Consider the following 24,018-nt stretch of genomic DNA (forward strand, 5'->3'; position numbering starts at 1 on the left):
GCATAAACACAAATATGCAGCGGAAATAATACTTATATCTAAGAAGAGATGTGGTGGCTACATGCCTCTGAACTGTGTTACAATGAGGCTCGAAGGCCTATTTATTGTTGAGAAACAATGGAAAACCCTTAACATCCAAAAACCTAACCCTAGAAGATGAAACACAAAACTGTGGGCCCCGTTTTGGATAAGTTGGTACATCAGCTTCCCAGGGTTGTAACTTTGGCACCCGATCTTATTTTGACGCGTACCATAGCTCGTTAGAAAGATCTATCCAAGCACTACAACCTTGGGAAGAGAAACATTGGTCCATTGACCCATGTTGCTCCCAAATTTCCAAAAAAATGTCATTTAGGGCCTCAAAACTGTTGCAGAAGTTCAGGGCCCGAAAAAATGCTAAAAATAATAAATTATGCGACAAATAGGGAAAATGAAAAACTGAAAGAGATAGTTATGAGGGTCCAAGTGGGATAGGTGGGTGGCCGCCAACATCCACCTCGATCATTCCTCCCCCCCAGGACGCAATGGTCCCCATTGCATTGAGTTCCTCCCTCTGCTGAACTTGGTCCCTGGTGAGCTGTTCTGCAATCTCGAATGTGTCCAGTAATGGTGAGAAGCATGGTCGAGGGCGGTACACATTGAGCACTTGGTGCAGGTGAAGGAGTGGGGGAATGATGTGCTCCAAAGCATTGTTTCCCACAAACTTGGTAATGTTACAAGGACCATGTCGGAGTGGTTTGAGCTTCTGATGGGATCTTGTAAGGCATTCTTTCTACATATGTATCCAAACTTTGTCACCCACATGAAACTTATGTGGTGCCCCGGCGGGTGAGGAGAAGTTTTTCCTGTGTTCTTTCATGACCATATCCCTCTGTAATTGCTACTGTGTGGAGGAACCATTCACAGGGGTCATGGATGTGATGAAAATCTTCCCCTTACTTTAGGAATGAACTAGACAAAAAATGAATTTCTTAGTCTGGGATATGATCTTGCTGCATTTATTAGAAGAAATCCAACAGGTGGCAATAGGTGGGGCTACCTCCGATATCCTGTATAATGAATTTCCCAAAGTAATAATAACAGTGTGAGGCCTTGAATCATATATAGCATGTCGCCTCCACAATTTTTTTTTTGGGAAATTTTAGTGTTCTTGGATAAATGCCTAACCCTCTAGACTAGTAGCTTAATCTAGGAACAACGGTAAAAGGAATTCTCTACCTTTTCTATAAAAAATAGATAAAATAAGAGAACAGAGAACCTACTTGTAGCTTCCACTTGTTTCTTATCTCCCTTGACCGACTTTGTTGCTCCTTCCCGTACTTAAGCAGCTTGAGAAGTACCTACACATAGACAGGGAAAAAAACCCATCAAAGCATATGATAATGATCTATTGATTAAACATAGCATGGAACCAATTACATGTTAAGAATATGAAAGCATCAAAAGAAAATACAAAAAAATGGAAGAAGCTTTGAACACTTTATTAGTGAAAAGAAGAGTTACAACCCAATTTCCCTGATTCAGCATCACTCCTCCAGTTCAATCCCATCCTTTCCTCACAATAAGAAAGAAACTTTGACATCATTACGATACTTGCAATTAACTCAAAACTCATACCAACGGCATCTCCCTACAACTCAATAATTTCCACCCCCTCGATCACTTAGATGAGTGGTCTTTTTATAGGTGAATGAAGGAAGTTATGCCATGAATGGTGACAATGAATGCCATCCTAAATTTAAAAATTAGTTCCATGGAAGAAGAGATAAGGGGATTTATGTTCCTTGACTCCCTTCCCCATCCAAATGCAAACTCAAAGGAGTGGATAGTCTTGAGAAACTTCTAGAGGCATCCAATGGATAAGGAATCTTCAAAATGTCACGGAAGCTCACTCAAATTAGCCCAGCGCAAGCCAAAGTGGGACCAAGTGCGCTGCATAGCATCTTGACAGTGTATGGTTTGCATTGCAGCGCACTTGAATGAAGACCTACCTACGCTGATCTTCTTAGAGGATGTTTATGAATTTTTTCAGTGATGGAACTTCTTGGGAAGTGAGGCATTCTGATGCTTAACTTCTTTAGGGCATGTAACAACTCCATTAGGGGTTGATGGGAGCTAATAGTATCGATCTGTAAGTTTGGGTTAATGTGCCCAAAAGGATCTGTAATAGTATTGTTGCCCAAATAGTACATCACAAACATCTAGAGGTGCAACATCGCACAATACCTCATCTGCGAAGGGTTTGATGCTGTAGGGAAGGTGACACTGCTAGCGAACTCAGAGATCTCGTCCTTGGTGAAGCCACTGGATACTGTATGGCTGTGGGTGTGGTGTGGTCGGTAGGCCCAACCGCTTCACGACCTCGGCTGAAATGAGGTTCTTCTCGCTCCCACTATCAAAAATGAATTGAAATACTAAACCCTTCACCCACATTTGTGAGTGGAAAGGTACTCCCCCTCCTCTAGGTCTTCGGGCTCATTCTTCTGGATCTTGGCGGTGGCAACAGTAACACTGGGCTCCGTATGAATGATCTCCTTCCGTTTTCCATTCCCCTTGTCAGGTTCTGACTTAGGGTCAGAACATGCATCTGATTTTCAAGCCTTCAACTCGGCCACTAGTGATTGCTTGGTCCGACACTCACTTGTGTTGTGAGTGGGGATCTAGGAACCAACCACTATTCCTCAGCAGTTTCCGTAGCTTCAACCTTGAGGACATGGTTTCTTTTGATGGGGGAGGGCATGTTAGGGTCCAAGCCTAACCCATTTATTTATGTAATAAACACAATAGGGTCGATTCATAGTCATAGTTAGTTAAAGAGTCAATAAAGCCCACATTAATAATTGTAAGTGGTTGAAGCACAATTAAGAAAGGGGCCACAGTTAGTTGCAAATAGACCATAATTAATAAATAAATTTGTTAACCCATGTTATGCAATGGAGCACTAGTCACTAGGTTGTTGAAGGTCATTTAGCTATAAATAGTAATAGTTAGAAGGAAAGCATCATCAAGTCTTATTTTGTAATCGAGCTCTTCTTTGCTAGAGGTTTCCCCCTCGAAGAGGCAAGTGAACATTGTTTTTATATCTAAATAATAAAATACATTTTTTTCTTCTCATTTTATTAAGTGTTTTGGGTTGTATTTCTTCGCATATTTGGTATTCTAGAATTTATCACAAGTTAAGAGCATAACAACATTTGTATGTTTCTTGTGCTTCATTTAAAAGTCCATCTTTACTATAAACCTTAATCAAAGAACTATACCCCACAAAGTTCACTGGAAAACCAACATCTTGGATTATTTGAAAGTAATGAACAAATTATCCACACATCTAGCTACAGCAAATGCCTTTATTAAGGAACCATAAACAAGGACATTTTTCTCTACACCTCCTTCAACAATATTTTCAAACATCTTCTCTAGCATTGTAACTTGATCTAATCTTCCATATCTGGCAATAACAACACAAAATGATGAACAATTAGGCACAATACTTGTATCCTACATTTTAGTAATAAAGTGTTTTGTTTCATCTAGAAGTACAGAAATTGAAAGTGTCTGCATGATAGAGGCATATGTACATCTGTCAGGAAAAGCTCCTTGAACATTCATGATTTCAAATAACTTCGGCTACACCCTTTCCAGCCCTTGAAAAGTAGAAAGTAGGGAAACCACATCCATTATGTGTTGTATTTCAACGACTGCCATTCCTTGTCTTTCTCCTTCGCAACTTCATTAGAAGCTTTTGTTGTAATGCGAGGGTTTGAGCCCTTCTATTCTCTATAATTTCCAAGACCTTTTTTTAGGAATCCTCAAACTTTGCACCACTTTCTTTAGCGAGGTTTTTGGCCTCTTCCTGGTGTCGCGATGTTTGAGCCTTTGCAGTCTGAATAATTACTCCTTAATCTTTTGGCTTCCTTAACTCTTCCCAAGCTTGGGCTAGCTATTATCTCACAGAAATACTTTTCAGTAAGTTAGACCTTTCTACAGTTTGAGATGGAATTTTGTTTTTGGTAAATTTATTCTAAAAACAACTCTGTAGCTTATAGCATAAATTTGTTTGCAGAGGAAATTTACTAGCAACATTGTGAAAATGTTCATATTCACTTTGTGACTTTATTTATTTATTTTATTTCATTATTTAATGTGGTAGCAGTTCAAATGCTTCCCTATGCAATGACTAAAACGAAGTATTGGGTGTTAAGATTTTACAATAGTAAGAGCTACTATCATTACCTTGTGTTTGTAGCTTTTGAGAAGTTTCTAATGTTAAAATGAAGATTCAATGTTGTTAGGTTCATTCTTTGATATATGCCTTTGTTTGGAAGCAATTAGGTTTTTGGACAAAGCAACAATAATGGTGCAAACTTCTTTTGAACATAACACTAATCATATCAATGGATGGATTAATCCAAATCCATGGAGAGTTTGTATTGTAGCTCAAGTAAAAGAAACCAAGCTTATATTGAGAATGGTTTCTATTTGGTTATCTTGCAAACTACCATGGATAAAAGCATGGATTCCCATTTTCAGAACCCGTCATATTCTCTTCTAGCATTTTCTACCATTGTTGCACTCATTTTCATAGTTATCTATGGCTCTTCAATTTTACTACTAGCGAAAAAATCAAGATGCAATGATCCTGGAATAACCGTTTTACAAAGGATCAGAATTCACTCTCCGTTCTCTACATGGTGACCATTGCTCTAGTAGAAAAGAAGAGAACCCATGTAGCAAGTACCCATGGCTTGCTTGACACCCCAAGTTTGTAATCCCTCTCAGCGTCTTCTAGTTAGTTCCTCAGTTTTGTTTGCTTTGAGTAGCAGATGTGTTTTCATTGGTAGGGCTGCAGGAATATTTATATCATAAGGTCCATAACAACATGGCAAGCTTGGGAATTTCCTTTTGTATGAGTGCTATGGGAGTTGGTAGTTTTCTTAGCAGTATAATCATCACCATAGTTGACAGAGTGAGAAATTTAAGAGAACATCCAAGATGGATTGTGAATAATCTAAATAGATCACATTTAGATTATTTTTAATGGATTTTGTCTCTTGTTATGATCCCAGTCTTGCTATTGAAACCAATCATTTACTATAGTTACTTTTTGGCAAGGTTGAAAGATGATTATTGGAGATTTTGGTTAAATGATTGAAAAATAAAAGAGAAGAGTAGTCTAACTAAGCCTTCAATTGGCAGGTTAGTTATTCTGTAATATGAAGAAGCGTGGAGACGTGAACGTCCCACCTCTTAATCAACACTTTCATTGGACATTGATTGAATAGTGTCAGCATGTCTACATTGCAAAACTCTCTCCCATATAGTCTACACTATACAGTCTTTCAAAGGTGCTTAAAATAATAGTGCTTGTTGTTTTCCTCTAAGCATTTACGATTTTTATTTTTGGTCGAACTTCTTGAAATTTATTTCATGCGGTCGATATGTTCATGTGATACACTTCTACCTTTTGTGTTGTATTTTCTTGATTACATGTTCTAGTTGAATGGCTTCGAGTGTGATTTCAGGTTCTGAGCTACAATACTAATTCAAAATCTCTAATAAGTCTACGGTCTAAATACTGGATTTGTTTTTTTTTTTCTTACTGTATCCACTGCATGCATCTTCTACATAACTCAATGTTGGTATCAAACATTGCGGCATGGTGCAAGTACAGATGAATGCCACATATGTAGTCAAAATAAAGAAGTCTGATAGGTTTTCAAACTCCTCTCACAAACTCGCAACGCTCACTGAAAAACATTAACCAAAGATGTAATATTGAATATACCTTTTCAAGTTGAGCCAATACAGTTCGCCTCGTTGTTTTTTTTTTCAGTCATTATCAATTCTGCATCAATTCGGAACTAGAATATACCAATGTGTGAGTCGCTAAGAAATATCTAGAAGACAAATATGCCATTTTGTTTTTCAGTACTTAAAACATACGGGCATTAATTAAAAAGAATACCTTTTTAAGAGAATGTTATCTAGCAATATCAATCTTAGAGGGAGAAGCCAAAAATACATTTCGAGGGATAGGCGACACCGTCATGATGGAACTAGAATATACCAATGTGTGAGTCGCTAAGAAATATCTAGAAGACAAATATGCCATTTTGTTTTTCAGTACTTAAAACATACGGGCATTAATTAAAAAGAATACCTTTTTAAGAGAATGTTATCTTGCAATATCAATCTTAGAGGGAGAAGCCAAAAATACATTTCGAGGGATAGGCGACACCGTCATGATGGGCCAAAAATAGGAGCAACACTTGAGCGAAAGATACCAATATGGGGCCTCAGATTTGGCAAAGAAGGTAGCATTGCACGAGGTATAATGGCCACAGGGGACCTCATGATAGGCATCGACACCGCACTTTCAGGGCTCATAACACCTCACTTAAGGTGTTTCTGCGATGGATGCATATATCCGAAGCTTTCCAAGGCTCAGTCTACTTCAATTCACACCTTAAAACGCAATGGACAAATTTAGGCCAATAAAACCATTCTGGGCACAAAATTTTCAAATGTACATATAAATGAAATCCAGAAGCCCAAAAAAAACCTACGAGAACTAGAAATCCAATACACCTATTAGAACTGTGAGAAGTTGATTTGTTGCAAAAGTTTTGAAAAATAAATCGGTGGGCAGTTGAAATATTACCTCTACATATGAATCTTGACATAATAATTTCAGAATTGTCAACAAAATCTTGCATGTCGATTTCCACTTCCTTCGTTCCCTTGTCGACAGAAATATCCTTGGTAGAACAATGTCAAGGATCCGCCCCCATTTCGTTGAAGATACAAACCTACAAGGTCCCAGAACAGTTCGACTTAATTGTTGAGGACCGAAAGAGTGTGGAACCGTCCCCAAATGTAGTCTCGTCACAACGATGTTTCCGAGAAAGCATTCTGTAAAAATATCGTTAGAAATAAAGTTAATCTCTTTCAACGGCCTTGTGCGTGACATATCCTGTATTCAAAAACCATAAAACTTCAAACACGATACACCAACAAGCTCGCAAACACTTTGCGCAGTCTTTCTTTCAAAAACTAAAAAAGATAAAAGAAAAAACATACACAAATGAAGCTTATCAACGATTGAAGCTTTCATGGAAAGAAGTTATGCTTGATAGGTCATGAAGATCTCGAGAGAGTCAGGATTGGAGGTTTTTCCTTCACAAAATTTTAAAGCATTTGTCTAATGGCATGGAATAGCATATTCCGCAGCAAATTGCAAGAACATGCATTCTTTCCATTGTAAGGCTTTGAGATACTAGCTCATAGTTTAGTTCACGGGGTGGGATCCAATTTCGCAAGAATCAGTTATGGTTGGCGCCATAAATCAAGAATCAGTTGACAATTAAAGCAGTGAGATCTTACGATAGAAAAACATTGAATTTTTTAACAATAAATTTAACGATGAAAAGTGGTACACAATGAAAGCTAACGAAATTCTTACAAAAGACCGTCCAAAAAAGCGTCTACGTTAAAATATATTAAAAATAACACAAACCCTGAATTACTAAACTTATTCAAATTATATAAAATTTGAATATAAACTCTAAAGGCCATACTTCCAATAATTTCACCGAAAACATATCCTCCTAAATATTTCATTAATATAACTCAGCGGACCCATAATCCACACGTTGCATTACTAGTTTAAACAATGTAAAGTTTACGGATAACGAAGTGATTTTCATAAATCCTCATTATAAAAGTAGGGTTTTAAATTTTAGTTCATGTATGGTTTAATGTAACATGTTTATATCGTTTTTATTTTGAAAATTATAAATTTAAAAATAATTTGACCATTAAACATCTGGTAGGAGGCAAACCAATGGTGTCTTGGTGAAGCTATGCTCTTCACCATATAATTTTTCATTAGATTAATAAAAACTGTTGACTTAAAAAAATATTATTTTAAAGAGAATGCTTTACACCGTGGAATTAAAAATATTCCCCGAAAGTCTAACGTTATGACAAAATAATATTAAAAAGACATAACAAAGAAATTTAGCAAAAAAGAATAATATTCTGACTTGTTGAAAATAATAAAAACTACAATCGCTCTGTCATGAAGAACACTCCCAAGGGCAGAAGACGATAAAAATATTTCTCGAATTATAGAAAGATACGTTAAAACTGATTCGACATGAAGACGCACTGCATCTGAGTAGTGAAGTAAAAAGCAATGATCTGAAAAATACGTTTAATTTTTCGAAAGAAAGGATGACTTAGTTACTTCGTTAAAAGAAATAATTAGATATATATTAAAGATATTTAATGTAATCGATGGTCGAGTACATTATATGGATAGTTGGAACGTTAGAGCGCCCACCTCTTGCAAGAAATCTGCGACGCCTTTCCTCTCGGGGCATTGAAATCCCATGCTTTGGAAGAATTGCAGAACATATTGGCGGGGTCCTTGGTACACGATATAACCCTCTGACAGAAGAATTACATCGTCGAAGAGGTGGTAGGTTTCAGGGGCAAGTTGGAGAAGAGAAATGACCATTGTCACACTCATTATATGAATGCACATGCAGAACTATCGGACAATCTCAATTGTGGTAGAGCTGTCTAACCCTGTCGAAATTTCATTCATCAGAAAAGCTTTGGCACCTCCCACCATCATCTTGTAAATGTGTTAGAAAATCTGCACAGGTAAATCTAACTAGTAAAGGTTGAACACACAACTTTGCAGAGGAAAAACACTAAAAGAATCGAAACAAAAAAAAGAACGATTAATTCAGAAAATAGGTTACAATGCTCATGATATAGCATTACTGGGTGAAGATCCCAAGGTAAATGCACCATAGTGGTGATCAATGAGAGGATTCAACACCTACAGCAAGTTCCGGAGAGAACTAACCAGTTGCGGAGTGAAAGGAGGAGCAAATCAGTGAGTAAATCATGCAGAAGAACTAGCTAGTTGCGGAGTGAAAGGAGGAGCAAATGAGGGAGTAAATCATGCAGAAGAACTAGCCAGTTTCGAAGTGAAAGGAGGAGCAAATTAGGGAGTAAATCATTCAGAAAGGATCTTGCATGTAGTCCCATGCTCTAACTAAGTGTCCGCATGTGCCAGTAATGAAGGTCCTAAGTGTGTAGTATCTCCAACACCCCCCTGCCCCCTCGAACACCACTATGGGGAAAAACAAAAAATGGGCCCTAGCAACTAAGGCCAAAGGTCACCCAAAATACAATGCAACTTGTACTAAAATTGAGGAAAGAGGGAAAACCTCGTGGGAACAACCCCCCCACCTCAAAATACAATGTAATAAAAAAAAGAGGAAGATAAGATAGTTGCTAAGAAACTGTGTCCTTCACTCCAAGACGATTGCATAGAGATTGAAACTTCTGCTTAGTGAATGTCTTGGTGAAGATGTCTGCAGTCTGTTCTGCTGAAGGACATAACTACAAATCAATGACCCTATCATGTACTAAGTCTCTGATGTAGTGCATATGTATCTCTATGTGCTTCGTCCATTGTCGTTGTACTGGATCCATGCAAAATTTGAGAGTGCTTTGGTTATGACACCAGATGACAATGGGCTGGTGGAAGTGGACGCCCAACTCAGTGAGGAAATGTTCTAGCCACAGAGCCTGAATGGTGATGTTGACTACTTCTCTGTACTCAGGCTCAGTTGAAGAGAGAGCAATAGTAGCCTGCTTCTTGCTCGACCAACAGATAGGGCCAAACCGTAGACTAAGTGAATATCTGGAGGTGGACTTGCAATCAATGCTGTCGCTCGCCTAATCAAAATCTGTGAAGCCAAGGAGATTCAGTGCAGTGCCTGCTGCTTAGTGAATCTCGAAGGTGATGGTGCCCTGCACATATTGGAGGATGCACTTGGCAGCATTCCAGTGTAGCTCATGTGGCTCCTGCATGTATCTGGAAATTGCCCCTACTGCATATGAGAGATCTGGTTTGGAGTTTTTGAGGTACAATAAGCTCCTCTCTAGCTGTCGATAGAGAGTACTGTCAACTAATGGAGCGTCACCTCCATCCTCAAGGCAGACCTTAGACAGAAAAGGAGTTAGTACTGGCTTGCAGTCAGTCATGTGAAATCTCCTGAGGATATCCCGTGGATACTTAGCCTAAGAGAGTTTGATACCTGTGGCATCCTGGATGATCTCAACACAAAGAAAGAAGTGTAATGGACCCATGTCCATCATCAAGAACCTATCATGCAAGGCCCTCTTGACTGCAGCAATCGCTGAAGCCGAGCTGTCGATGATCAGGAAATCACCCACATACAAAACTAAGATAAGAAGAGAATCATGTGTCCTGAGCATGTAAACATTTGGATAAGACTTACATCTTTCGAAGTTTTGTGATAAGAGAAAAGAATCCATCTTAGTATACCAAACTCTCGGGGCCTGCTTAAGGCCATAGAGAGATTTCTTCAGTCTCCAGACTAAAGATGAATCTTGAATGAAACCATGTGGCTGCTCCATAGAGATCTCCTCAGATAGGTCCCCATGAAGAAAGGCATTTTTCACATCAATCTAATGTACTTCCCACCCCTAGGCAGCCGCAATGGCTAGTGCAAGGCATATGGAATCCATCTTTGCTACTCAAGCAAAGGTCTCATCATAATCAATGCCATGCACTTGCTGGAAGCCTTTGGCTACTAGCTTGGCTTTCTGACTGGTGATTTTCTCATCTGCAACACTCTTGGTCCTATAGACCCATTTGCATCCGACAGGTTTCCTTCTTGAAGGAAGGGGGACCAGATCCCAGGTCTGGTTCTCGAGGAAGGAGTTATACTCCTCCTCCATGGCGGACTCCCAAGAGGGATGCCCAGCAGCCTGAGCATAAGACTACGGATCAAAAGACTGAACCAAATGACAGTGCCAGAATGGCATTGGTTTAGTGGTAGTGAGGGCAAGAGGAGGCTCAATAAACTCCGACCTAGTCCTCTGCGGATCAGAATTATCCCCCACAAGACCATTTCTAGCAGCTGGGTGGTGTTGTGCATATATCTCACTTAAGCTCCTTGTTCTTTGATTTATGACATGGGAAGTTGATTCACTGCTGGAAGCCCGATCTAGGCTTGGATGTGGATCATCATATGCATGCACTAGATTTGTATATCAAGACTTTGTCTCTGCATCTGCATGCTCGACCTCGACATCTACATGCTCTGTATCTGTATCTAAGTGTACTGAGTCATCATCTCAGATATGAGGTAGATAAAAGGTGTCTGCATGCAGCAATTGAGGTACATGTGAGAGGCTTTCCTAAAATTTAACACTTCACTCAATGATTAGCTTGTCCGTAGAGGAAATCAGGAGCCAGTATCCCTTCACACCATCATGGTATCCAAAAAAGATGCAATCAATGCTCTGTGGATCAACATCTTTCCTCTTTTTAGAGGGTATCCTAGCCCATGCTCCGGAGTCAAAAACATGGAAGTGGGTAACCTTCGCTTTAGTGCCGCTCCAAGCCTCAAAGGGGGTTTGATCCTTGACAGACCTATGAGGATATGTTCTGGATGTAGTTAGCACAATTAAGTGCTTCAGCCCATAGCTTGTGATGTAGTTACTTAGCATGCAGCATGCAGGAAGCCATCTCTTTGAGAGATAGCTTCTTTCTCTTAGCAACTTTGTTCTGCTGCAGAGTGTTTGGAAGTATGTGCTGCAACTGTATGCCAGATTCAAGGCAAAGGTTTTGAAGTGTTGTGTTAACATATTCCCCCCCATTGTTTGTATTGAGGGCTTTGATCTTTCTCTCTGACTGTGTCTCAACTAGTGCTTTGAAATCTTCAAAATGCGCAAAAACTTCAAATTTGGCCCTGAGAAGATACGCCCAAGTATACTGTGAGAAATCATCAATAAATGTAAGCACATACCTTGCTTTGTTGATGGAAGGAGGAGGAAAAGGCCCAATGAGATCACTATGTATCAGATCTAGAGGAGAGGATGCTCTGTGAGTCTTGTCAATGTCCAACTTTTCTCTAGGATATTTGCCAAGGACACACCCTTCAAAATCTCCTCTGGAGAAACTAATATTTGGCAACCCTTCCACCATCTCATGCTTTCTTAGTTGTTGCATATACCTGTAATTTAAGTGACCAAACCTCTTGTGCCAAAGCCTACTACTATCATCAGCATGTGTAAGAAATAAGGAGGATTAAGATTCAATAAATTCAGAAAATGTATAGAGTCTAGCTCCATTGTTTATCTCACCGATTGCAATTTTGGAGCTACTATGTAGGTCATATATGTTCACTACATCTTGAGTGAATTCCACTCTCTTTCTGGTGCTAGAATGAGTGATCTGATAAACTAAAAGCAGGTTTATCGAATGTTTTGGAACATGAAGCACATCTTCAAAGCTTCCATGTAAAAGTTCCACTCTACCTTTTTGAGGTCCTTTGCATGCATCCAAAGAGGAATAGATTTCCTTTGTAGCAGCCATATGATATTATGCACCAAAATATATAATACATGCATCAAGGGAAGAGTTAATTGCAACTAGAACATGAAAATTGTTACCTTTCCCGTGTGGCGGATCCTTAGTTTCCTTTTTGGCGCCCTGAGGGATGTTGTCCCCAACGTTGTGCTTCTGAAGGATTTCTACCATTTGGTCAATTTGTTTCTTCATGAAGGAGGATTCCGGATGGAATCCTTGGTGAGAGTAGGTGAATTTTTCTCCTTTCTTCCCTTTCTCATTTATGGAGCTGGAGGAGTCATTGAAGGGCTTGGTGTACCCTTCCTTCTTTGGATGGGAATGTGCTTTTCTGTTGCCTTTTTGCTTCTTATTTTTCCGATTTGAATCAGATCTGTTATTTTTATTGTGGTTGCCATCATGCACAACAAGTGCATGCACTTTTGGAGGTTTGATTTTCCCCATGCCAATGAGTTTATCTTGCTCAAAAGTGAGGGACTCCATGAACTCTTTGAGAGAAGGCATAATGTAGGATTTACCTATTGCAAGCCTTACTGAATGAAATGCAGACATAAAGATGGAGTATTCTGGTCCGAGCTTTGACATAATAGAGAGAACTTGGCGAATATCCTCCTTGGATTTGTCAATCGCATAACCCTTGAGTTGTAGCAATAGATCATTATATTTGGTGAAGAAGTCCTGAATTCTGTCATAGTTCCGTAGATCAAATGAGAGCAGCTCCACTTCGAGCAGATGTCCTTTCTTCTCATCCTATTTCCTATAGAGTTATTCAACCTTTTTCCAAATATCATTGGGAGTATTGTAGGTAGATAGGTGAAACTAAAATTCTGGGGAGATGCACATGCATATGGATCTGTGGGCCTCATCCATGCGGTTGAGGTACTTAGATTTCTCTATGGTTGAAGTGGGTTCCACTTCTACATCCATGATAATCATGTACAACCCTTTCTAATGAAGGTATCGAGCCATTTGCTCCTTCCATTCGTGATAGTTGTACAGTGTTAGGATCGATGCTTTGGGAAACTCCATTTTTCTGTCGATCTTCGATCTCCAAGCTGTAATATCTCCAAAATAAAGTACTGGTGTGCCTTTTATCTCCGATACCATGTAAATATGTTCGAAAACCTGCATAGATGAATCTAGCTAGTAAAGGTTGAACGCACAGCTTTGCAAAGCAAAAACACTAAAATAATCGAAAGAAAAAAAAGAATGATTAATTCAGAAAATATGTTAGAATGCTCATGATATAACATTACTCAGTGAAGATCCCAAGGTAATGTGCAATAGTGGTGATCAATGAGAGGACTCAACACCTACAACAAGTTCCAGAGAGAACTAGCCAGTTGCAGAGTGAAAGGAGAAGCAAATCAGGGAGTAAACCATGCAGAAGAACTAGCCAGTTGTGGAGTGAAAGGAGGAGCAAATCAGGGAGTAAATTATGCAGAAGAACTAGCCAGTTGCAAAGTGAAAGGAAGAGAGAATCAGGGAGTAAATCATGCAGAAAGGATCTTGCATGTAGTCCCATGCTCTAATTAAGTGTTTGCATGTGCCAGTAATGAAGGTCCTAGGTGTGTAGTATCTCCAACACATCTCCCTAGTTGTGAGTCTTTTCTTCTGACCTCCAGAGATGCCCTGTCGCATATTATATGCTACCATCGTATCCACGCATATGTGTAAGCCCAATATCTAGAAAAAGTATTTACATATTATGCATTGCACCACTATTCACATAAACATGTTAACTGCTATGATGAATTTGAAGTTTTTTTCATATCTGAAAAGAGGATGCGCATTGTTGATTTCAGAATATTTTGAAAATTAGACGGAATGTTCATACACATAAAATTTACAAAATTTTCTAAAATATATAATCAATTTTATTTTGCAAAAGACCTATAATCAAATTATGTGGAGATGTATAATAAAATTACACTCTAATGAAAACAACTAACCTTCAAAACATAGTCCGTCATAACACTGGTTCCTTATCCCGCTATTGTTATTTTCTGCACACGCGGATATATATATATATATATATAAACTCCACCATTAACTCAACTCAACCATGGTATTTATATCAACTCCATTTTTCATTAAAAACCATTAACTAAATTTAAAACTACATCATTCTTGAAGTTGATATTTTAGAATCAAATTGATAGAAACTAAGCCCCTCATTCAACGTGAACGAAAACCTTATACAAAATAAATTCAATCTCCTTGATTAAATATAACACCATGAATGTGAAATTTGTAATAAAAAATTATTTTAGAATCAAATGGATAGAAACTAAGTCCCTCATTCAACCTGAACGAAAATCTCATAGAAAATAATTTCAATCTCCTTGGTTAAATATAACACGATGAATCTGAAATTTGGAATAAAAAAAGTATTTTAAGACCAAATGGATAGAAGCTAAGTCCATTATAAACACTATTATGAAAAAATTTTAAATATTTTACAATCCAAATAAATATGATAGATTTGAAAGAATTCTTACTTTCAAAGTGCTTTGAAGCTTTCCTACAAGTGCAAAGAGTAGAGTAGTCTTGCCTGAGGCAGGAGGCCCAAGAATCAGAGTCAATATTTGTGATTTTAACTTGATAAACAATAGATTAGCCCAGAGATTCCATCGACATAAATTTCAAGTTAAATATCATTCAAGATATCTATTTACCTACCAGGTTTAATGATACCACTGACATTGCGAAGAATTATTAAATTTTGCTTCTCTATCTTTCTCAACAGAAGCGTTCCCAAAGCATCCCATGGTCAACATCCCAACATGAGTTGGCAACTAGGAGGTTATTATTATTATAATTTTAGATAATTAAATGATTTTTTTTACATTTAGACCCCTTAACACCATATCTAACTCTTTAGGTCAGTAAAAAATTATATTTATCCTAAAGACATGAAAGATGTCAACGTTATTCCTTGTTCATTTGGGACACATTGGTGAGACAGGGCGCTCCATTAATCAAAGGATTCACGATCACTTAGCTGACATAAAACATGGGAGGATCTGTTCTTCCACCTTGGCAGAATATGCAGAAAAGGCTGAAAATCAAATATGTATTGAGGATTTGTTCTTCCGCCTTGGTAGAACACACAAAAAGGCTAAGCATCACATATGTATTTAGGAGGCCTATGTTATTGCCAAGATTGCCCCTTTTCATCATCAGAAATTTTGGGAGGCCATTGAAATTGAAAAGAGGTCAAGCAATCTCAATAGGGATGATGGCTGGAAAATTAGCAGCTGCTGGATCCCTGCCCTAGCAATCCCAATAGGGATGATGGTACTCTAGCAATCTCAATAGGGATGATGCTTCGAAAATTAGAAATTGTTGGATCCCTCCTGTCACTCCCCCAAGTTTTTTCGTAAATTGGCTTCCGTGGAACATCGGCCAAACACTTAACTTTTTCATTTGTTAACATGTTTCCCGAAATACGCCTAACATTCTCTTCATTAACCATATTAAACATTTAATGTGCTAAATACATTGAATAACATTGACCAGAAGACACATTAATCATATGCAAGTAATATTTTTATTTTTAAATCTATTTTTACATTCACCAGGAGGAAAACCTTCAACCGGCGTTATACAGGTTTTCACCATTCAGCCGAACGTCTTTGTTTACACCTTGAACACTGCCTTTGTTCAAGCCTGCATGACTCGCCATGTAGCCTCACCCATCGCAACACTTTCCCTCATCAAGCTACCATTCGGTGGGCGCTCATTCCGCAAGTCACCCTGACTGCACCTTCAAACGACCCTTCTAATGTTGGGCACCCACACCCTGCCATGACCTCACACGACAGTTCAACCGGCGTGTGCCCAAACACCCTACTATGACTTTGAATGATCCATCGAACGTTGGGTTCCCATGCCCTATCGTGACCTCACACGACAGTTCAACCGATGTGTGCCCAAACGCCCTACCACGACTTTGAATGACTTCTCGCAATCACGACCTCGCCTAGCAAGTTCACACACCTGTGTCACCCTGCCTTGGCTCGTCTACACATTCATAGTTTAGTCCTACCCATCGTGGGGGCTCATTCGCCAACCAACCCTTGTCCACCACAGAGCTAATATATGCGGAGCTCACACTTGTTTGCTTGTCTCCATTTTCCAACTACGTGCGGAGTTCTCATAAACTTTGTTCAATGTATGGGGGCATTTGGCCAACCCACCAAACTCATATAACTCATGTCAGTTCATCTATGTAAGATGTCGGCTCACCCGTTTTGTCACCTAGGCTCATGGGTGGGGCACACCCTCATGGGACCGCTCACCCACTATAAGTTTGCTCGCCAGCTTGTCGTCCACACCTCACTCTGCCAACTTGCTAAGTGACCTTTAGCTCATCACCCACGCCTGTGTCTCACTGTCATTCACTTGTTTCATCATTTAGTCGTGCCTAGTGGGCGCGCCAATGCAACCCGATCGTCACAACAACCTGTGGGCATTACATTCTCCCCCACCTAAGGTCATTGCTGTCATACTTATTAATCTTTCGCTTCCATCTCCAAAATGAGTCCTCCGTTTCCCAACTATCCTCCTCTAGTGCATCTTTCCATCTGACAAGAAATTCCCATCTTATGTGACTCCCAATTCCTGTTGTTCGAAGATTCAAAATCTTCTCCATCTCAAGGTTTGGCCTATCAATAATCATGCTTGGTCCCCTCAGTGGTTCCACTCTCACTGGATGTTCTGCATCAAGTCGACACTTCTTTAAATGACTAATATGGAAAACTGGATGTTTCATATGCATATGGTGCGGAAGCTCCAACTCATAGACAACCTCCCCCACTTGCTTCTTAATCCAGAATGGCTCCTCATATTTCCTCGTCAACGATCTCGTAGTCCCCTTAGATCGTTGAAACTAATCTCCGGTAATCCTGAGGAAAACCATATCTCCCACACTGAAGTGTGCATCCCATCTATCCTTATTTGCCCATTTCTTCATTCTCCTTGTAGCTTTGTGCAAGCACACCCGTGCTAACTCCAAGTTTTCATCCCAAGCCTTCATGAACTTCTTCGCATGAGGACTCCTAAAAAAACCTCCTGTCACTACGGTATGCAAAGTGACTGGCATTTGTCCATTTACCAACTCAAATGGACTGTACTCTGTCACAGAAATATTTTGTATGTTGTAGCTAAACTGAGCTACATCCAAGAATTCGGGCCAATTCTTTTGATCAGCCATCACATAATGTCTCAAGTAATTCCCCAGCAATGCGTTGATCCTCTCAGTCTGCCCATCTGTCTGTGGATGGTAACTCAGACTCATCAACAAATATGTCCCAACTAGCTTGAACAATGTGGTACAAAATCTGCCTATAAATCACGGATCTCGATCTGATACAATGCTCAACGACATCCCCCAATACTTCACTATGTTCTTGATGAAAAACTTCACAGTCCTCTTGGCTCCACAAGGTATCTTTGTTGGAACAAAGGGGGCATACTTGGAAAAATGATCAAACATGACCATGATCTCGTTATAACCCTGTACCTCCGGTAACTGAGTGATGAAGTCAATTGAGACACTCATCCATGGTTTCTCAGGAATTGGTAAAGGCTACAATAGACCTCCTTACCTCTGAGTATCTGATTTTTCCTACTGAAAAATGATGCACGTATGTACATACTCCTTCACATCCTCTCTCATCTTCTCCCAAAAGAATCCTCTCTCCAATAATGCCAAAGAACGACATTGCCCCAGGTGGCCAGCCCATGGAGAATTGTGGCATTCCTTCAAAAGGTGCCTCCTAAGCTCGAATGATTTTGGAACATAGAGTCTGTTTCCAAAGAACAAGAATCCATCTCGGAGAAAGAAATTTCATGTCTTCCCCTGCTTTAGCTGCTTCACTATATTCTGCGTCGCTTCAGTCTCAATGCTTTTCTTAAGCTTATTCTGCATCTCTTCTATCATCTGTACTCGACTCCTACTTCGTGATGCCCAGTCTTCTCCCCCCTCCAATGATGCTAGTTGTCCCTTCCTACTAAGGGCATCTACCACTGCATTGAGTCTACCAGGCCTGTACTCAATAATCATGACGAACTCTGCCATGAAGTCCGGTGAATGAGCTTGCTTCGCTAACATCTTTGGTTGTGATGCAAAATAACTTGCTGCAATATTTCCAGTCTTGACAACAAAAGGCTTCCCAATCAAGTAATGCCTCGATACCTATAAATAGTGAATGATCGCGGTCATCTCCTTCTCATGGACCAGATACCTTCGTTCTCTATCCTGCAACTCCTGACTCTCGTACGCCACCGGATGCCCATCCTACATAAGAACCCCTCCTATGGAAAAGTCTGAAGCATCTGTGTGTACCTCAAACGGTCGCTTGAAGTTTGGTAACTTCAATATCAGTGCTATAACCATCCTCTTCTTCAAATCATCAAATACCTCTTGACATTTGTCCATCCAACTCCATCACTTGTCTTTCTTTAGTAGGTCTATCAGTGATGATGTCACCTTGGAGTACCCCTCTACAAACTTCTGTTGGTAGTTGGTGATGCCAAAAGACACCTCATATCATGGACATTCTTTGATTCGACCCAGTCCTCGATCGACTTCGCCCTATTAAACTCCATTCGTATGTACCCTTGACCCACAATGTGTCGAAGGAACGGAATCTCGGTATGATCGGACACACACTTAGACTTCTTCAAGTACAACTGACTCTTCTCCAGCGCCTCGAACACTAATGCCAAGTGCTTCTTATCATCCTCCATGTTATCACTGTACACCATGATATCATCCAAGTATACTACTATGAACGAATCCAAGTATGGACGTAGTAAATCATTCATTAATGTACAAAACGTAGCACGAGAATTTCACAACCCGAATGGCATAACAAGGAATTCAAAGCTTCCATACCTTGTTACTATGGCGGTCTTCCTCTCATCCCCTTCGACTATCCACACCTGATAATACCCATGCCTCAAGTCTAACTTGGAAAACACTCGAGCTTTTACAAGCTTATCAAAGCAATTTGCAACTAATGGCAAAGGATACCTGTTCTTTATCGTCTGCTTATTGAGAGCAAGATAATCACAGCACATCTGTAGCTCATTCATATCTTTCTTTCGCTGGAACAATACTGGAGCCCGATAGGGGGACCTTGAAGTTCGAATGAAACCTGCATCAGTTAACTCCTTTAAATATTGTTTCAACTCCTCCAACCTATGTCCTAACAACCGATAAGTAGCTTTAGGCAGAGGTTGTTAACCTGGCTCAAGCTCGATGTTATGGTCCACCTCACACCTTGGTGGAAGCTTTTTTGGTAGCTCATCGGGCATCAAATCTGCATAATTAGACACTACCTCAGAAATCTCGACTCGAATAGGCATCCTCACTCCATCATCGCTTTCGACTTCTGTGATTACAGACGCATATGTCTCCATGTCTGACTCCCACATAGCCTTCTCCAAGCTTAGTGGAGAAACATGCTGCACCTTGACTTCCTTCCTTTGCTTATGGGAAGGCAAAGTCTAAGTCTATGATTTTCCATTCAGCATAACCTCATCACAGCAGGGGACAATAATTTATCTATTTCCCTTCAAGAAATCCTACCCTAATATCATGTCAAAATCATTCATCTCTATCACCGAGAAGTCCAACTGACCTTGCCAGTCTTTAATCTGCGCGTGCACTTCGTGTGCCAAACAAACCACTTTAGCTCTCGAGTTCACTACCTTGACTTCCACATTCGATGGGAAAATCTTCAGTCCAACTTCTCTTGCTAACCATGTCATCATGAAGTTATGCGTGGGCCCCGTGTCCACCAGCGCTTGGATGGTCTTGCCATGAACCACCAAGTCTACGAAACCCATACTATGAATCCATGATTTCTCCATAACTTCATACTGCATACATTTCTGGTCTCTGCAATGAGCTCTGATACCACTTGTCACGCCCCCAATTATTTTTTCATAAATTGGCTTTCATGCGGCATCAACCAAACACTTAACTTTTTAATTTGTTAACATGTTTCCCGAACTATGCCTAACATTCACTTCATTAAACATATTAAACATCTAATGTGCGGAATACATTAAATAACATTCACCAGCAGAAGACACAATAATCATATGAAACTAAGATTTTTGTTATCAAATCTATTTTTTCATTCACGACGAGGAAAACTTTCAACCGACGTTATACAATTTTTCACCATTAAGCTGAACACCTTTGATTACACCTTCAACACTTCGTTTGTTCAGGCGTGCACGACTTGCCATGCAGCCTCACCCGTCGCAACACTTTCTTGTGTCAAACTATCATTTGGTGAGCACTCGTTCCACGAGTCACCCTGACCACACCTTCAAACGACCCTTCAAATGTTGGGCACCCACACCCTATTGCGACCTCACACGACAAGTCAACCGACATGTGCCCAAATTCCCTACCGCCACTTCGAACAATCCACTGAACATTGGGTGCTAATGCCCTGTCGTGACCTTACACGACAATTCAACTGGCATGTGCCCAAACGCCCTATCGCATCTTCGAATGACTTCTCGCAACCGTGACATCGCCCGGCAAGCACACATGCCCGTGTCGCCCTGCCTCGACTCATCTTCACGTTCAGCGTCTAGTCCTGCTCATCATGCGGGCTCATCCGCCAACCAACCCTTGTCCATCGCAGAGCTAATATATTCAGAGCTCTCACTTGTTTGCTTGTCTCCATTTTCCAACTGTCCGTTAAGTTCTTATATGCTTTGTCCAATGAGTGGGGGCATTTGGCTGACCCCCCAAACTCATATAACTCGCATCGGTTCGCCTATGTAACATGTTGGCTTGCCCATTTTGTCACGTTGGCTCGTCGGTGGGGCGCACCCTCGTGGGACTGCTCACCCACTATAGGCTTGCTCGCCAGCTCATCGTCCACACCTCGCTCCGCCAACTCGTCGAGTCGCCTTTAGTGCGTCACCCGCACCCGTGTCTTGCCCTCGCTCGCTCGTTTCATCATTTAGGCACGCCCGTGCCGCCCGATCGTCATGACAACCTGCGGGCATTACACCTGCCCTTTCTTCTTAGCCCTCCCACCGTCCCCACCCCTTGTGTTGTCTCTCTGTGTTTTTTCTTTTTTCCTTTTCCTCCTCATCTTCTATTCCATCTCTGCTCTTCGATTTCTCAACGGTTTCTTAGTATTCTTATTTAATTTTTCTAGTTCCCTTATAGATTAGAAATAAGAGCAGAATGGTTCGATTTTATTATGTATTATAATTCCTTTTTAATTAACTTAATTATTATTATTTATTTATAATAACTATTATTTATTATTATATCTATTTAATACTATAACTATTATAATATTAATAACTATTTTTCAGTAACTATTAATAGCTATTAACAATCTTTCTCCTAAGGGTTATAATTAGAGAGATTAGATTATTTAACTAACTACATTAGTTAATCTTCTAATAAACCATTTAGTCCAAATACTATTAATATTACAATATGAAATATTTATGCCTTTAAATAAAATGAGTTAATTATAAATATTATCTCCTTTCTCCTTGGGTTTGTAGGAGAAATGATTAAAAGCCAAATTAGTTATTCTTTTAATAAAATTTTACTACTTATTCATTGATAATATTAAGGGTTATAATTAAATAAATTAGGTTCTTTAACTAGATAGGTTAATAATTCTTCTAAAAAATTATTATTTGATTTATTCCATATACTTTTAATATTATAATATTAATATTTGAGCCGTTAAATAAAATAAAATTAACTATAAATATTAACTTAACGAGTAATAATATATTCTTTCTCCTTATGGTTAGTAGTTGAAATTATTAAAAGCTATATTAGTTTTAATGATAAACCTTTACTATTTATATTCTATTAAAACATTTTATCTATATACAATTAATAATTAAATACAATTTATTGATAGTATTAAAAATAACATAACTAACTTATAAATTATCTAAACTAATTCTCTCTATCCCTATGCCTTAGGTTGAGTCAAGTCAAATATAGTCGTTGTCCTTGTCCCTTGGTCCAGTCTAGTCAAATATAGTAGGTTCCTAGTCTATTATAGCTGTTTCCTAGTCAAATATAGTCGCTGGATGATCTTCTCTCTCTGTTTAACATGCAACCATTCAACTTGTCCTGAGGATGAGCGACATTTGTTGGTTCGAAACATGTCACAAATGATTGATAATGTGATTTAGGCCGGAACCCTATCATATACTTGTTATGGATCATAGAAGCCTCAATTCTACATATAATTATTCTGATTATAAATTTAAATATATGAAATATATTAATTTTTTTTTGGCATATTTACCTACATTAATAATGATAATATTTATGATGACATTTATGATTATATTAATGATAATGTTTATGATGACATTTATGATTATATAGAAAGGAATTGTGAGCATTCGTTTGTCATCCGTTCAATATAAGATTGCATCTCCAAATCAAAACACTGACATTGTGAAAAAGTAAAATGTATTAAAAATAAAGGTTTAAGAATTTTTATTACAAAAAGGGTTTTTTTTTAATTAAATTTATATATAAAAAATCAATTTTAGCTAAATATATATAACAACATTTTTTATTTATAAAATAGAATGAATTTTAATGATTATATTCAACATTTTAAATATTAATTAAATGAAATATCTATAACTATTTTACAGATAATTATAAATTGTTTTATTATAATATAGAATTTTAGAATACAATAAAAGAAACTAAAAATTTTAAATCAAGTTATAAAATTTAAATCAAACAAAAATCATTTTCTTTGTTACATTATATTATTTTTCTTGTTAAATTATTTTGAACCTCTTCCTATGTTTTTCCTTTTTTCCTTTTTTTAATTTTCTTTCATTTTAATTTTTCCAAATTTTATAAATTTTCAAATTTTTTATAAGTATATTTAAAAATTATAGATATTTATAAAAAAACAATATCTATAATTTCTTTTTAAACCAACAATCATAAATGAACATATTATATATATATATATAGATATCAACAAAAACTTTTTCCTTCCATTCTTCTTATTCTCTTAATTTTGCCATATTTTACTATTTTTCAAATTATGTTGAATTTGCTAGGGTACATGCAATATGATCAATTGTTTTAGGAAATAACTGTATAGAATGGAGAAACCATTTAGAAATAATTGTCTAGAGTGCGAGAAGCATTTGAAGTTTGCAGTGTGCATTTCGAAAGCTTTGTTCATAATGATAAGTGAAATATAACTTAAAATGTCTAATGTTTTCTACCCTTGTTTTCAAAAGGAATTGAAAATAACGGTCTGGAGTGTAGGAAAAGTTTAGAAAGGAGTGTACTAAACTTTTAAAAATAAGTGCAAGGAAATATTCAAAATTTTGAGTGGACATTCTGAAATTCTTTTGGTCACTCATGATGGTGAATAACCTTGAAATATTTAATCCTGCATACATATTTTACAATTATTTTCCCAAAATATTATTTAACAACATGGTTGCAAATTGTTAAAACCAACCTATTCTATATTTAGTCTAAACATATTACCTCGACCATATCGATAGTCCAATTAATTAAGGATGGCAATGCA

At 38.4% G+C, this 24,018-nt stretch overlaps 1 protein-coding gene across 1 annotated transcript; it reads right to left on the minus strand.

Moving 5' to 3' along the window:
* Positions 1 to 18,275: 18,275 nt before the first annotated feature.
* Positions 18,276 to 19,852, minus strand: LOC149168941 (uncharacterized). The gene is made up of 4 exons (XM_089425024.1): positions 19,678 to 19,852; positions 19,326 to 19,587; positions 18,986 to 19,184; positions 18,276 to 18,623 (listed from the first exon to the last, which is right to left on the minus strand). The coding sequence occupies exons 1-4, from the start codon at positions 19,850 to 19,852 to the stop codon at positions 18,276 to 18,278; spliced, it is 984 nt and encodes a 327-aa protein (XP_089281150.1).
* Positions 19,853 to 24,018: the final 4,166 nt, after the last annotated feature.

The sequence above is a fragment of the Pinus tabuliformis genome, chromosome 4_2, assembly GCF_031772625.1.
Source record: "Pinus tabuliformis cultivar Carrire ecotype Pingquan chromosome 4_2, CPIR1, whole genome shotgun sequence".
NCBI lineage: Eukaryota > Viridiplantae > Streptophyta > Pinopsida > Pinales > Pinaceae > Pinus > Pinus tabuliformis.

Excerpts from the sequence above, each read along its gene's own strand:
- LOC149168941 (XM_089425024.1), bottom strand. The coding sequence starts at position 19,852 with ATGGAGACATATGCGTCTGTAATCACAGAAGTCGAAAGCGATGATGGA. Across the intron at positions 19,588-19,677 it reads TAACATCGAGCTTGAGCCAG|GTTTCATTCGAACTTCAAGG; the intron begins GTTAACAACCTC and ends TAACTGATGCAG. Across the intron at positions 18,624-18,985 it reads ACTGGGTCGAATCAAAGAAT|GTATCGAGGCATTACTTGAT; the intron begins GTCCATGATATG and ends CACTATTTATAG.